The 14,446-nt window shown below is 32.6% G+C and overlaps 1 protein-coding gene and 1 long non-coding RNA gene across 2 annotated transcripts; one reads left to right on the top strand and one right to left on the bottom strand.

Moving 5' to 3' along the window:
* The first annotated feature begins 406 nt into the window (after positions 1-406).
* Positions 407-1,256, top strand: LOC134700511 (uncharacterized). The gene is made up of 2 exons (XR_010103906.1): positions 407-646; positions 1,206-1,256. It is a non-coding gene; the product is annotated as an uncharacterized LOC134700511 (long non-coding RNA).
* A 2,463-nt stretch (positions 1,257-3,719) lies between these two features.
* LOC134700548 (putative nuclease HARBI1) lies at positions 3,720-13,929 on the bottom strand. The gene is made up of 4 exons (XM_063561929.1): positions 13,711-13,929; positions 6,300-6,634; positions 4,326-4,583; positions 3,720-4,013 (listed from the first exon to the last, which is right to left on the bottom strand). Exons 1-4 carry the CDS (start codon positions 13,927-13,929, stop codon positions 3,794-3,796), a joined length of 1,032 nt encoding a protein of 343 aa, XP_063417999.1. The 3' UTR covers positions 3,720-3,793.
* Between the last annotated feature and the right edge of the window lie 517 nt (positions 13,930-14,446).

Genomic DNA, 14,446 nt, shown 5'->3' with positions numbered 1-14,446 from the left:
GGAATCAGGCTAGGATTCTCTAGGTAGGAAGATTATTTAATAACTATACAAGTATTCTTGTTTTAAGAATATTATTATAGTTCATGCAACAAAGTAAATAGTATCACCTATCAGGCTTATCTGTAACATTGTATGGCCCCGCAACGAAATTGTTGCTGCCATATATAGTTTTACCCTTGACAGAAATTTCATAATTCAGAAATTCCGTATTTCCTAAATTCTGTCATTTCGCAACAAATCATTATACCGAGTTTTTTTCTAAACGCCTGCAGCTAAATTTTGGTATGTGAGTTAACCATAATGAGTTACAGATCAAGTTTAATTTTAGGTCTGCTTCGCTAATTTTTACAGAAATGACGGGGTTTTTACTTTGATAAATCAAAGGACGATAACCGTGTACTCTGACCAATTGATTTTTTTATCATTCGTTGATTTATAAATGTCGTCCCTAAGGATATTGACCTTCTGTATTGAATCAACATGTATTGTAGAATATTATTTTCATTACCCCAAATCAGTTTATTTAGTGTTGTTATAGTGTGAATAGTGTTCTTGTCGCTATATTATTCTTCTTGCAAACTTAACATTTCAGCAAAGCCAAAGAATTTCATACAGTTTCATGAGGAAGCTGAACCAAGTGTCCTAAGTAAGTGCAGTTATTGAAGAACAAATATATATAGCTCATTCTACTAATATGATGTTTTTTTACTTGTGTTAAAAGTGAATGGATATCTCTAAACTGAACTGAACCACATTTAAACTAAAAAATAGTGGTGGTGGGGGGGGGGGGGGGGGGGGGAGGTGAGGCTGAATAAAAAAATCTTAATTAATGCAAAGGCTAAAATGCTAACACCTTCATCACCAGGTTCTATTAACGAACCATTGCATGTTAGCTAAAAATAAAATAAACTTAAACATTACAAATGGACCATCACACTTTAGCATTACTTTCAACAATTAGTGTCACAATGATACCATTACACTTTAAAGTTGCAGTCAGGAGTTCCATTATGGTTCAGATTCTTACATATATTTACTGATTTTAACCTTATTTAACATAATTTCAAATACCGTAGTAAACCCAGGTAAGGTAATGCTCTGTAGGACCACTTCTGCTAATATGTAAAAATGTAAAATTTGGAATAAAATCAGAACATTTCATATTTGATTCATTTTTTTAAAATTATGATATAATTTTGTTTCAGAAAATCCTGAAACAGCTGAGGCTAACTTGTCTGCAGCATTGCCAACAAGAGGTTTGTTACTTTAATAAGTCCTATGCCGACAAAGGTAAAGCTTAATCCTAACAATATTTATTATTTCTTCTAATTTTAACCTTTTTTACGCAGAATTTAATTCATGTACTGCGCATAAATATATTTCAACCTGTCAATTTATGCAGATAATCAGTTTTCCACACTTTTTAATCATGTTAAGCATGTTTTTAGATATTAATTTGATATTTGTTTTTTAAAGTGTTAATGATGATTAATATTTTGTGTATTATGCCTACTCATAATGTTAATTATACCTAATGATAATATAATTCACAGAAAAAAATTACACTGACAAGAGAATAATACTATCTCCTGTCAGGAAAGAAACCAAAAATTATCCTGTTCCTTCTACTTCAGGTTTGTAAATTAGAACAATAATTAAGGAATGACTGTAATATGTGGTGCACACAGAATAACCTGGGAGCAATTTATTTTAAAGTGTGTGCCACATTTTTTATGTTATTCAGAATAGACAGAAAAAGTATTTATACATTGATTTCTTATAATTTTATTCTTAATTCTAATTTAAACTGAAGTAAATCATGAAAAAAACGATGATGACCATCTTAACCACATGATAAAGTTATGTCTTTGAGCTGATAAACAAAAAAGCTCAGCCAATCAGAAGAAGTGTTGAATTAAATTATTGTGACATGTTATACATAGTAATACAAGAAATGGATGCCACACCGATTCTAAAACATCCATATGAAATAAAATTTATACACATAAAAAACAAAATTAAGTCCATGGTTTCCGGACTTGAAATGGGTGCATAGATACTTCTCGGTTATATTTGTTTTGTGATATTTAAACTACTCTCTGTGTCTTTAATCAGCATGAAATAAAATATTATAGCTTTGAACACACTCAAAATCCGTTCAAAAGAAGTCTGAGTGTGATATTAAAAGAAAGTAGCAGACGAAACTAAGCAAATTGACAATTATCAATATAATACCAATTTATACTAAAACCATTGACTTTCATGCCAACTTCAGATCTCAATTGAACTAATATAAAGACTATATTAAAGTAATCTTACAGAAAATTAACCAGTATCACTTTAAGTTAATTCATTTATCACTAGTGTAAATAGCTAAAAGATCTACATGCGTGCTAGATGAATTTATTTTTACCAAGTTCTTGTACAATTTTAATGTAAGTGATACCTATAGATATTTGGTGTTGGATGTGTCCTTTTGTTATGTAAGTATTTAAACAATGTTTATTTACAGAATTGTTATTAGAAGTAGAAAAAGAAAACCTTAAAGTACAAAAAGAAAAACTTGAATTGGAAAAAAATAAATTTGCCCTAAAACAGGAAAACCAAGAGATTTATAGAAGACAAAAGGAAGAAAAACTAGATCTGTTGAAACAAGACATGGCAATGAAGAAAAGGGCCCTGGAGCTATTACAAGAATATGTGAAGTTCAAGAAAATGAAATTTTCAAATGACTTAAACGATGTGATGTTGTCTCCAATCATTAAAATGATAAATGACAATTAATCAAAAAATATGAAAGCTAAAAAAAATATTTTTAAATAACAAAGCTGAAATTTTAACTTTAGAAGATGAAAGCAGTTTTGTCCACAGATAGCACAATTTTAAAGGGGCACTAGCTGCCAAATTCATGTTCACCGTTTTGCCTCAAATTCTAATATATTGTTTATTAAAATGTAAAACATATTTCAAACTATCAAGAGTATAAAATAAACAATTTACAAGACATGGTCTCAATAAGATGAAGCTTTGTTTCGTAAGAATTTTATCACGCCATCTAAATAACTTTCGAGTTGACCTTGTATGACCATATAAGCGATGTTAACATAAACATAGATATATAAATAGATTAAACTACCCGTGCAATGATAAATTTATAGGTCTGTTAAATATAAATAGATTAAACTACCCGTGTAATTAGAACTTTATAGATCTGTTTAATTTTGTTTTATAAATTATAAATTTATGTTTATCGTGGTTTTTACTGTTATCAAAATATTTCTTGTGGATCAAATTATTTACCTTTGTTTCACTTTCAATGTTGACATTCTTTTCCTTTAAATAACCATACACGGGCAATGCATGCATATTATATATCTTTCTAAGGGGTTAAATTGGAGTTCACATGAATACGGATTTAATGAGGTTGAGTTTTTCACTTGCACGTGAATAATTCATTATCAATATCTATTAGCTTTATTTGACAAAACTGAACCATTTTAGCTGTTAAAAGCAAATTATTATTTCACTATTTCACTTTCATTAATGATTGAACCAAAAAAAAACATACTTTAGATTTTTTATATATCTCGTAGCTAGTGTCCCTTTAAAGATAATTTTATATAATACCGTGCAACCATATTCTCATTCATATATTCTTAATTGTAAATTATTCAGTACATGCAATTATACATAATAGTAAAAATTGAGATTTCTGTTATATATATATTTTTGGTGGAAAACAGAAACATGTTTTTCTAATTTTCATGAATCAGATAGGCATATAAATAAGTTTTTAGGCAAATCTCTGAATAATGTGTTCTCTAAGAGTTTGAACAGTAGCAGGTGCAATATCTCTAATATGGTTATCTACATTGTCAATAAAATCATCTGTAAAATCTGGAAATGGCAACTTGTCATCTATACACTTATTGTGGAGTTTAAAAACAGCTGTCTCAACTATTGCAGATTTGTCAGGTGTAAATGGCAAACAGCCCCCTGTTTTATGCAAACACCTGTAATGAAAAAAAGAGCAATATTTTTTTTACATTGGAAATTGATGTAATTTGCACATAAAATCTTAAAAGAAGAAAATTGTATCATTCTTCATATTTTATTAATAAGATGTAGTATGAGTGTCAATGAGCCATACTCTACACCCAAGACAGAATTAAGCTGAGTTATAAGTCGCAATACAATTTCTTCAATAAGGAGTCTTGGTGCACACGGAACAGCAAGTTATAGAGGGCATAACAATGACTGTGCTGTTTTTCATTAACATATTTAAAATGATATTTTTTTAAATTTGAAAATATTTTTTTTTTTACCTATATCTAGATTTGCATACACCAAATGCCTGTTCCACTATGGTGCGCGTTTTTGAGTGAGCCTTGTTGTATTTCTCCTCAGCCAGTGTGTTAGGATTTAATTTTGGAGTAAGCAAATACTTTTTTAAACCATATCCAGAATCTCCCAGTAACCATCCATCCACATTGTTCTCTTCAAAAAAGTATCCCAATTCAGAATTTGAAAAGATGTACGAGTCGTGTACACTGTCTGGAAATTTTGCTACTAGGTTTGTAAATCTGAAATAAAATAAAATATGTACATGCATAAACTTAAATTCTAATATGACGTCCTTATTACGCTTTTTAAACAAAGCCGTGTTCTAACGAGCATAAAAAATATGTTTGACACATGCGCACGAACTTACTGTGTATATAAACGTTATGTCAATCGTTATCCTTTAAAATGTATACATTTAAGCAGCTAGCATAAACTTTCATCATATATTTTTATAAAACAACATATATTTACCCGGCTTGTGGTTTTTAAACTTATCAAATATGAATTCTAATATGACGTTCTTCTTTAGCTTTGGGTACAAAGCCATGTTCTAATTTGAATAGAACATGGGCTGCACGTGATTGACGTCACAATTGAAATTGCAACGTCAGATGAATTTTGAACAACGCCAGAGATCAAAATGGACATTTGTGTTGGTGTTGCTCGCTAGGAAATTAAATTAAAACATTCTAAAAGTAAGTTTAAATGTTTCTGTTCTTTTTTTTATTGATAATCTTTTGATTTTTCTATAACGTTTTTGTTCATCAAATCAAAATGGCGACATTTCGAGCGTCACTAAAGGTCCGCTTCGAAGAACAAAACTTCAAAATATTCCTATTATAATCGAAATAATTCTATCATGCCATGCTTTATGCTCATTTTAACATGGGTAGGCATTATATTTGTAAACATTTAATACCTCGCTAACGCTCGGTATTAAGATATTAACAAATATAATGCCTACCCATGTTAAAATGAACATAGAGTATGGCATGAAAGAATTATTTCTTAATTGTAATGCACAGACTCCTCGGGGAGGAAACGGGAAAAGCCAAACGTTTTTTCGGTATTTTCTTACACTTTGACCTATAAAAATACTGCATTTGACCTATTAGAATCGAAATAATTCCTTCATGTCATGCTCTATGCTTATTTTAACATGGGTAGGCATTATATTTGACCACATTTTGAACCTCGCTAACGCTCAGTGTAAAATATCGACAAATATAATGCCTACCCATGTTAAAATGGGCATAAAGCATGACATGAAGGAATTTTTTCTTAATTATTTAATTTTGCCTTTCCTACCCTATTTTATGAATTTAATTTCAATGCTTATTTCATGTTGTTGCTTTTTTTTCATCAGTGAATTATGATACTATTATCTGTTATTATTTATTATACCCCACGCAACGAGATGCGGAGGGTATAATGTTTTTGACCCGTCCGTCAGTCCGTCCGTCAGTCAGTCCGTCAGTTCTCTGTGTCTTGTCATCGCAACTCCTCTTAAACCACACAACAGAATTTTACGAAACCTTTTCAGATAATTATGACATACTATGTAGTTGTGCATATCGAAGGGAAATTGCGATTCAATTTTTTTTCTAGGAGTTACGCCCCTTTGAACTTATTTGCTTCAATGTACTTCTGCAACAGTTTGTCATCTCAACTCCTCTGAAACTACACAACATAATTTCATGAAATTTTGTAGATAATAAGGGCATACTATTTAGATGTGCATATTGGCAGGAAATTAATATTTTCTATACAATTTTTGTTTCTTACACTTATTTAAATTCTCCAATGACAATGTGGGGACGTGGGGTATGTGAGCGTGCTCACTAAGGTTCTTTAATTGTGTTTATTTTTTGTTTCCTGCATATAACAGGTACAGTAGCAAATTAGTAATCTCCATATAAATATCATATCATATTTCAAGTATTGTTTTCACTCACCTCATCTCATGATCCACAACTGCCTGTATGTTCAAGGAATGGTATCCTTTCCTGCAGACATATGCAGGTTCATTCTCTTTTGGAGCAATACTGGGGATCAAAGTACCATCTACTACACCGATGACATTTGGCACCTTGGCAATACGATAAAATCCCCTTTTAACCACATTCATCTCAGCTTCTGTTGATGGAAATTTTATGTTGTCCATTTCTGAAACGATGGCTTTAGATACTCTTGTGATGCATCTTGACACACTGGCTTTTGAAATTCCATGTAAATCTCCGACTTCGGAGTAAAAATCCCCTTTTGCATAATATCTCAAAGAGACCAATACCTGAAAAAAAGGGGTTGACAAACTTAAATACTGGAGAAACATCAAGTTGAAGTTTGAACAGGACAAGCAAGGCACTCATTGCTTTAATTTGTATTATGTGTATATTAAGTCCATACAAGTAATTGACCTTGCATCTTCAATCAGGGTTCATTTCTTTTGTTTTTGAAGGGCTTGCCATCTCAAATATTGCCATTTGTGTTGAACATTTGCATTTTACTATGAAGAATCTTAGATAACTACAAGGCAAAACATATCTCTGTGTCCACACTTCAATAATGATAAGTCAAGTTGCAAAATTCTTATCAATATTTGTTTTGACAGTAAGAAATGCTATCTGCAAGACAAGGTTGCTAGACCATTGGCAGCTATGTTTTTAATTTTTTGGGGTTCTTTGATATGCTGAATCTTAACATGTTTGCACCTGTCCTAAGTCAGGAATCTGATGTACAGTAGTTGTCGTTTGTTTATGTAATATATACGTGTTTCTCGTTTCTCGTTTTGTTTATATAGATTAGACCGTTGGTTTTCCCGTTTGAATGGTTTTACACTAGTAATTTTGGGGCCCTTTATAGCTTGTTGTTCGGTGTGAGCCAAGGCTCCGTGTTGAAGGCCGTACTTTAACCTATAATGGTTTAATTTTTAAATTGTTATTTGGATGGAGAGTTGTCTCATTGGCACTCACACCACATCTTCCTATATCTATGTACTTAGATTCTTGATTTTGGGCCCAGTTTTCAAGTTGGTCCAAATCGGGGTCAAAAATTAAACTTCGTTTGATTTCATCAAAAATTGAATAATTGGGATTCTTTGATATGCCAAATCTAACTGTGTATGTAGATTCTTAATTTTTGGTCCCGTTTTCAAATTAGTCTACATTAAAGTCCAAAGGGTCCAAAATTAAACTAAGTTTGATTTTTACAAAAATTGAATTCTTGGGCTTCTTTGATATGCTGAATCTAAACATGTACTTAGATTTTTGATTATTGGCCCAGTTTTCAAGTTGGTCCAGATCAGGATCCAAAATTATAATATTAAGTATTGTGCAATAGCAAGAAATTTTCAATTGCACAGTATTCAGCAATAGCAAGAAATCTTCAATTGCACAGTAATGTGCAATAGCAAGAAATTTTCAATTGCACAGTATTGCGCAATAGCAAGAAATCTTCAATTGCACAGTATTGTGCAATAGCAAATATTTTCAATTGCACACTATTGCCAATAGCCAGAAATATTTCATTGCACAATATTGTGCAATAGCAAGAAATTTTAATTGGAGTTATCTTTCTTTGTCCAGAATAGTAGTTGAATCAACTTAAATCATTGTTTAATACAATATACAATGTATATTCCCTTTTACTACCAAGTGATAAATTAAAACTAATATTTACCATTCAGTGATAACAAGCACTTTTTTACATTTTAATATGTATTAAATGAGTAGTTATTGTTGCAAAATCCATTAGAAATTTGAATTTAGATCAGTTTTGGAATAGGGGAAAGGGGGATGTGAAAAAAAAAAATGGGGGGGGGGGGTTCATTTTTTTTTCATTTCAGATTTCATAAATAAAAAGAAAATTTCTTCAAACATTATTAATTTTTTTGAGAGGATTAATATTCAACAGCATAGTGAATTGCTCCAAGGCAAACATTTTTTTTAAGTTCATTAGACCACATTCATTCTGTGTCAGAAACCTATGCTGTGTCAACTATTCAATCACAATCCAAATTTAGAGCTGAATCCAGCTTGAATGTTGTGTCCATACTTGCCCCAACCGTTCAGGGTTCAACCTCTGCGGTCGTATAAAGCTGCGCCCTGCGGAGCATCTGGTTAATATTTGGACCCGGTTATCAAATTGGTCCACATTGAGGTCTAAAGGGTCTAAAATTAAACATTATTTGATTTCATCAAATTGAATTCTTGGGGTTCTATGATATGCTGAATTTAACCATGTATTTAGATTTTGGATATTGGACCATAATAGGTAAATGTCCAATCTAAAATTTTTAAGTTGAAGTTCTTAGACCACATTCATTCTGTGTCAGAAATCTATGTTGTGTCAACTATTTAATCACAATCCAAATTCAGAGCTGTATCAAGCTTAAATATGTTGTGTCCATACTTGCCCCAACTGTTCAGGGTTCGACCTCTGTGGTCATATAAAGCGGCTCCCTGTGGAGCATCTGGTTGGAATAAGGGAAAGGGGGAGGTGAAAAAAATTGGGGGACAGTAGGAGTAAATTTTCCTCATTTCAGATTTCAGAAATTAAAAAGAAAATTACTTCAAGTATTTTTTTTTTTGAGAAGATTAATATTCAACAGCATAGTGAATTGCTCCAAGGCAAACATTTTTTTTAAGTTCATTAGACCACATTCATTATGTGTCAGAAACATAAGCTGCGTCAACTATTCAATCACAATCCAAATTCAGAGCTGTATCCAGCTTGAATGTTGTGTCCATAATAGCCGCAACCGTTCAGGGTTCGACCTCTGCAGTCGTATAAAGCTGCGCCCTGCGGAGCATCTGTTCCATTCATTTGTTTATTTCTTAATTTGTGTGAATTAACATTGTTACAGTAAATGTTAATTACTACACTTTCATACCACAACAAATGTTGTATTGGTACATGTATCACTTATATTTGTATCCATATAACAAAACACAAAATGAAAAGGAATAATTTTGCAATACCTTTTGAATACTATAGCTTTTTAGATATTTAGACATATTAAGACTAATTAAATAGTTGTTGATAATATCTGCTTGACATACTTGAAATTCTATCAGATTACTTTTGGAGCAGTTATGAGTCTTTGAAGCATGCTCACAAAGGTTCTTTTGGTGAAATCATTTTCATATTGGTCAAAATTTTTCTTTGCTTCGACCAGCTTTGGAGAAGATATAATTAAAGAATTGATATAAATCAGCACAGAGGTTTACTTCCTATCTCATTTAGCCCCAATCATCATGTCAGGCATTGTCATTACTTAAAACCAATAAATGTATTCTAATCTGAGGAACCAATTCGACATTTTAACAAAAAAATTTACTAATGATACTGACGATCCACCACAAAGTAATATAAATAGAACCATACCAATAGTAAGCAAATATATATAAAAAAGATGTGGAATGATTGCCAATGAGACAATTCTCCACAAGAGACCAAATCGACGCAGAAATTAACAACTACAGATCACTGTACGGCCATAAACAATGAGCAAAGCCAATACTTCCTAATCAGCTATATTAGGCCCCGAAATGACAATATAAAACAATTCGAACGAGAAAACTAATGGCGTTATTTATGTTAAAAAAAATAAACAAAAAACTAATATGTAACACATAAATAAACGACAACCGCTGAGGTACAGGCTCCTTTTATCATGTTCTCAAATCTAGATATCATCTCCCATTTAGAAAAATACACGTGAAAATATGAACCTAATATGTGTTGCTCTCCTAGCTACAAAATGTATTCAAAATCAAAGATGTAGAACATGTTCTATCATAATCATTTGGTAACTAATGTAAATACTGTCTCTCCCATGCCCGCCTTGAACATAAAAAAATATTAAATAAATAACACTCCTAATGCTCAGATCGGTTGTCACCGTGCAACAATGATAATAACACCATATAGGAAAAGCATAGAACTCCTTTTGTCATAAGACACTGTCAAACATCCAAACATACTATCCACACTCATCTGTGTCCACACATGTACAATATACAATATATATATCCACTTTTACTACCAACTAATAAATTAAAACAAATCTTTACCATTCAGTGATTACAAGCACTTTGTTTACATTTTAATATTTTATGATGTATTTAAATGAGTAGTTATTCATGCAAACTCCATTAGAAATTTGAATTGAGATCAGTTTTGGAATAAGGGAAAGGGGGTGTGAGGAAAAAAAATGGGGGGGGGGGGGTCAATATTTCTCATTTCAGATTTCATAAATAAAAAAAAAATTTCTTCAAACACTTCAAACATTTTTTTGAGAGGATTAATATTCAACAGCATAGTGAATTGCTCTCAGGCAAAAAAAAATAATTTTAAGTTCATAAGACCACATTCCTTCAGTGTCTAAAACCTATGCTGTGTCAACTATTTAATCACAATCCAATTTTGGAGCTGAATCAAGCTTGAATGTTGTGTCCATACTTGCCCCAACCGTTCAGGGTTCAACATCTGTGGTCGTATAAAGCTGTACCCTGCGGAGCATCTGGTTGTCTTTTAAACTAATACTATATGTAATAGGTCAATCAAATTTGGTGTGTGGAAATATTTTGTGATCTACATTTCAGTGGCGCAGGTTTTATTTGACCTTGACCTTATTTTCATGGTCCATTGCTCAGTGTTAAGTTTTTGAGTTTTGGTCTATTTTTCTTAAACTATAAGTAATAGATCAACTATATTTGTTGTATGGAAGCATTGTTAGCTGTATATGTCTGCCTGAAATTGTTCATCTGACCTTGGAAGCAGCAATAAGATATTTCACGGTGAAGTCTGTATACCAGAATACTAGTAATAAACTCATATGGGAGCTAAGTATTTTTGGCGTACGTAAGTTGTTAAAGCGGCCGACCAGGGAAGCATCATGATATGAAAACAGTGTCCTGACCATTGGTTAATTGTTCTCATCCAGGTGTGATTTATAAGCATTAATTTAACTGTGTGTACATGCCGGCTGATGTTTATTTGACTTTGACCTCATTAATTTAATTGGTAGTTATGTCAATTTCTCTGCGTCCAATAGTATACGGTGGCGGATCCAAAGTGGGATTGGGTTCATGTTTAAATATGCTTCTGTAATTCCCTTTCATGGGAAAATTTGATTGCAGATTATATAGGGAATCACTGAAGCATGACTGGAACGCCCCCTCTTTTAGGATAGTCAGAGGGCCCCCACGTATAAAAAGTTCTGGATCCGCCACTGGTACGGTAAAGCACTTCTGTTTTCTGTTATAATCCACTACATTTCCCACAAAAGGATGGATCCTAGCCCCATGAATCCGCCTATGACGTAAGCAGTAGGCAACTATATTTGGTGTATGGTATGCTTGTAATGAGTACTCTTTTGTCTTTAAAGGATTTTCTCACGTTGGCAACGTAAACTTGAAGCTATAAGTTTTGGGGAATACATGTATATAGTAAAGCATGAAGTAATGATCGTCTCTTTATGATAAGAATTTAAAAAAAACACCAGCTAGACATATCAGCTTGTACACGCTGGACTATAATTTACACGCTTTTAAGCCTAATATTCCAACTGCATGGTGGTAATTTAATTTAAACAAGGAACAATGAGACACATATCGGATGTGGCAGGATAATTATTTTACGTGCTTGTGGGATGTAAAGCTGCCTAATATATGTTATTGTATCATGTGATGTCATAGTTTGTAAATACAGTTCCTAAAACTTACTAGATGTAAATGCAAGGATATGTGTTCTGAGATATAAACGACACATGCATACAGCTGTTATTAATTTGATAAAAAAATCCTGCACAAATAATACTTTTAATACACCATCAATTTTTGAATAGGATTTTAATGACTGTAAGTATTGTGAGGAAGAAGGCTACTTGAATGCCGTCGATGGAGGTGCTTATGGAAAACACGTCTTTGTTGATTCCTTTGTATTGTATTGTCTTGTCTTACTTCAGTACTATAGAATGTGTACACGTGTTTAAATGCCCTAATAAAGATTTGTTCCGAGTGAAATTTAAAATACTGGTAGATAATTTGTTATTTTTGTCTCGGATTCATGAGGGTCTTCAATTATATATTTTTAAATTTTTTAGCCCTTTATTCCGCAATTTTTGTCAACACATCTCTATTCTGTAAACTGGACCATCGAGACCCTCATTTCTGTTCATTCTTATGTACACCAAATCAGACTTAGGAAAGTGACCGTAATGAGCTGCGCATTTGGATATGTATAGTAGTTAATGCAGGTAAGAAATGGGATGATGAAAATAACTTATGATGCCTGATTTATGTCATCTAATGCATAAGGTGTACTTTTATTGGATAATTTATAATGTTACATGCAGCGGAGTTACGGGGTGTATAATATTTTGTACACTCCTCCTTCATCGCTCATAGATATATATATATAGATGAAGATGTGGTGTGAGTGCCGATGAGACAACTCTCCATCCAAATAACAATATATAAAAGTCCGGTGTGTAGTTGTTTTTTGTCCAGTGTTAGTTAGTTATTGTTTTTTTCTACCAATTTGGTTCGATCTTTGATGCTATTACAATGTACTTCTAATTTATTAAACAACTGTTTCAGCTGATGGTCTTCAACTAATTATGATTTATGGAACCTACGGATGGGTTTTAAAGGATGTTATATACCATTTTGTTATCATGGAATAGAAGTATATACAGTTTGTACTTCAAAACTTTGGTATTAAAAATTCCTGATCCAATACAAAGTCTTGTCAAAAGGCTTAAGCTGCCGAATTTTAATCATGTGAAGCAAAATTGACTACATATATCTTTATTTACATCTTGGTCTAGTAAAAATTTCAAGGTACATGTATGTGTGTTGATGGTGTAAATAGTACACCAAGACATATGTGTGTTGATGGTGTACATATTAAGTCTTTTCTCTTTGTACCAGTCGTTCAAGTTCAAGTTTAAGTAAAAGATATGTGTTAAGGATCATTTACACAATCATGTAATAAAAATAATTTTATTTTGGTGAATGAATATAATAGTTAAAATATTTGAGAAATATGTTTTTTTTAACTCGGCCTGAATTGTTGTTAAACAGTTATCACGGATTTATAAATATGTCAGAAGTTACTGTATTATGAATATTTCACATAGTTTTATAGTAATGTTTGATAAAACTTTTTCAATAATTCTGATTCCCTTGTTGTAACTTATTTTTAATAATAAGTTGACGGGGAAAAGAAACAAAAACACAAAACACATATCAGAGAAACCCTGACCGTACCAACTTTGTTTCGTATGTTATTTGTTACAAGGGAGATAAGCGTTATAAGTGGGAAAATGACAGGATCATATCAAAATAAAGGATTTCACACCTGTAAAATTGCTGGAATAGCATGACTTCTGTAGGTTGGACTCTCTATATCTTTTCTAACTAAATCAACAACTTCCAAGATCTTAATTTTTGGCATCCTGTGTCGCTCTATCAGCTCAACATCTGCCATATAGTCGATTGGGTTGTTCCAATCACGGAAAATACGCGGCCTCCTCTCTTTCCTCTCTTCTTGTTCTAGCAAAGCCATGAACGCAGCCATAGTTGCTAAAAATGACACGTATTATTTCCCGTTTTATTAAAGTTTCCGATTTACGACTGCTTAAACCCAGTCGGGAATTTGCGAATAATATTTCTCGTAGGTCGTAAATCGTAAATATTTGTGAAACGATCGCATATCGTTAAAATGGTCGTACGACCTTTTTCACGAGTTACGACCTTTTGTGAAACGGGGCCTGTATCTACTCCTGCACATACTCCTGCATCTACTCCTGCACATTCTCCTGTATCTTCTCCTGCACATTTTTCTGTATCTACTCCTGCACATTCTCCTGTATCTACTCCTGCACATTCTCCTGTATCTACTCCTGCACATTCTCCTGTATCTACTCCTGCACACTACTCCTGCACATTCTCCTGTATCTACTCCTGCACATTCTCCTGTATCTACTCCTGCACATTCTCCTGTATCTACTCCTGCACATTCTCCTGTATCTTCTCCTGCACATACTCCTGTATCTTCTCCTGCTGCGTCTCCTGTATCTTCTCCTGCACATTCT

The sequence above is a fragment of the Mytilus trossulus genome, unplaced genomic scaffold (genome assembly GCF_036588685.1).
Source record: "Mytilus trossulus isolate FHL-02 unplaced genomic scaffold, PNRI_Mtr1.1.1.hap1 h1tg000158l__unscaffolded, whole genome shotgun sequence".
NCBI classification, from domain to species: domain Eukaryota; kingdom Metazoa; phylum Mollusca; class Bivalvia; order Mytilida; family Mytilidae; genus Mytilus; species Mytilus trossulus.
Note: the sequence above shows the minus strand (reverse complement) of the source record. Positions and strands in the feature narration are given on the sequence as shown.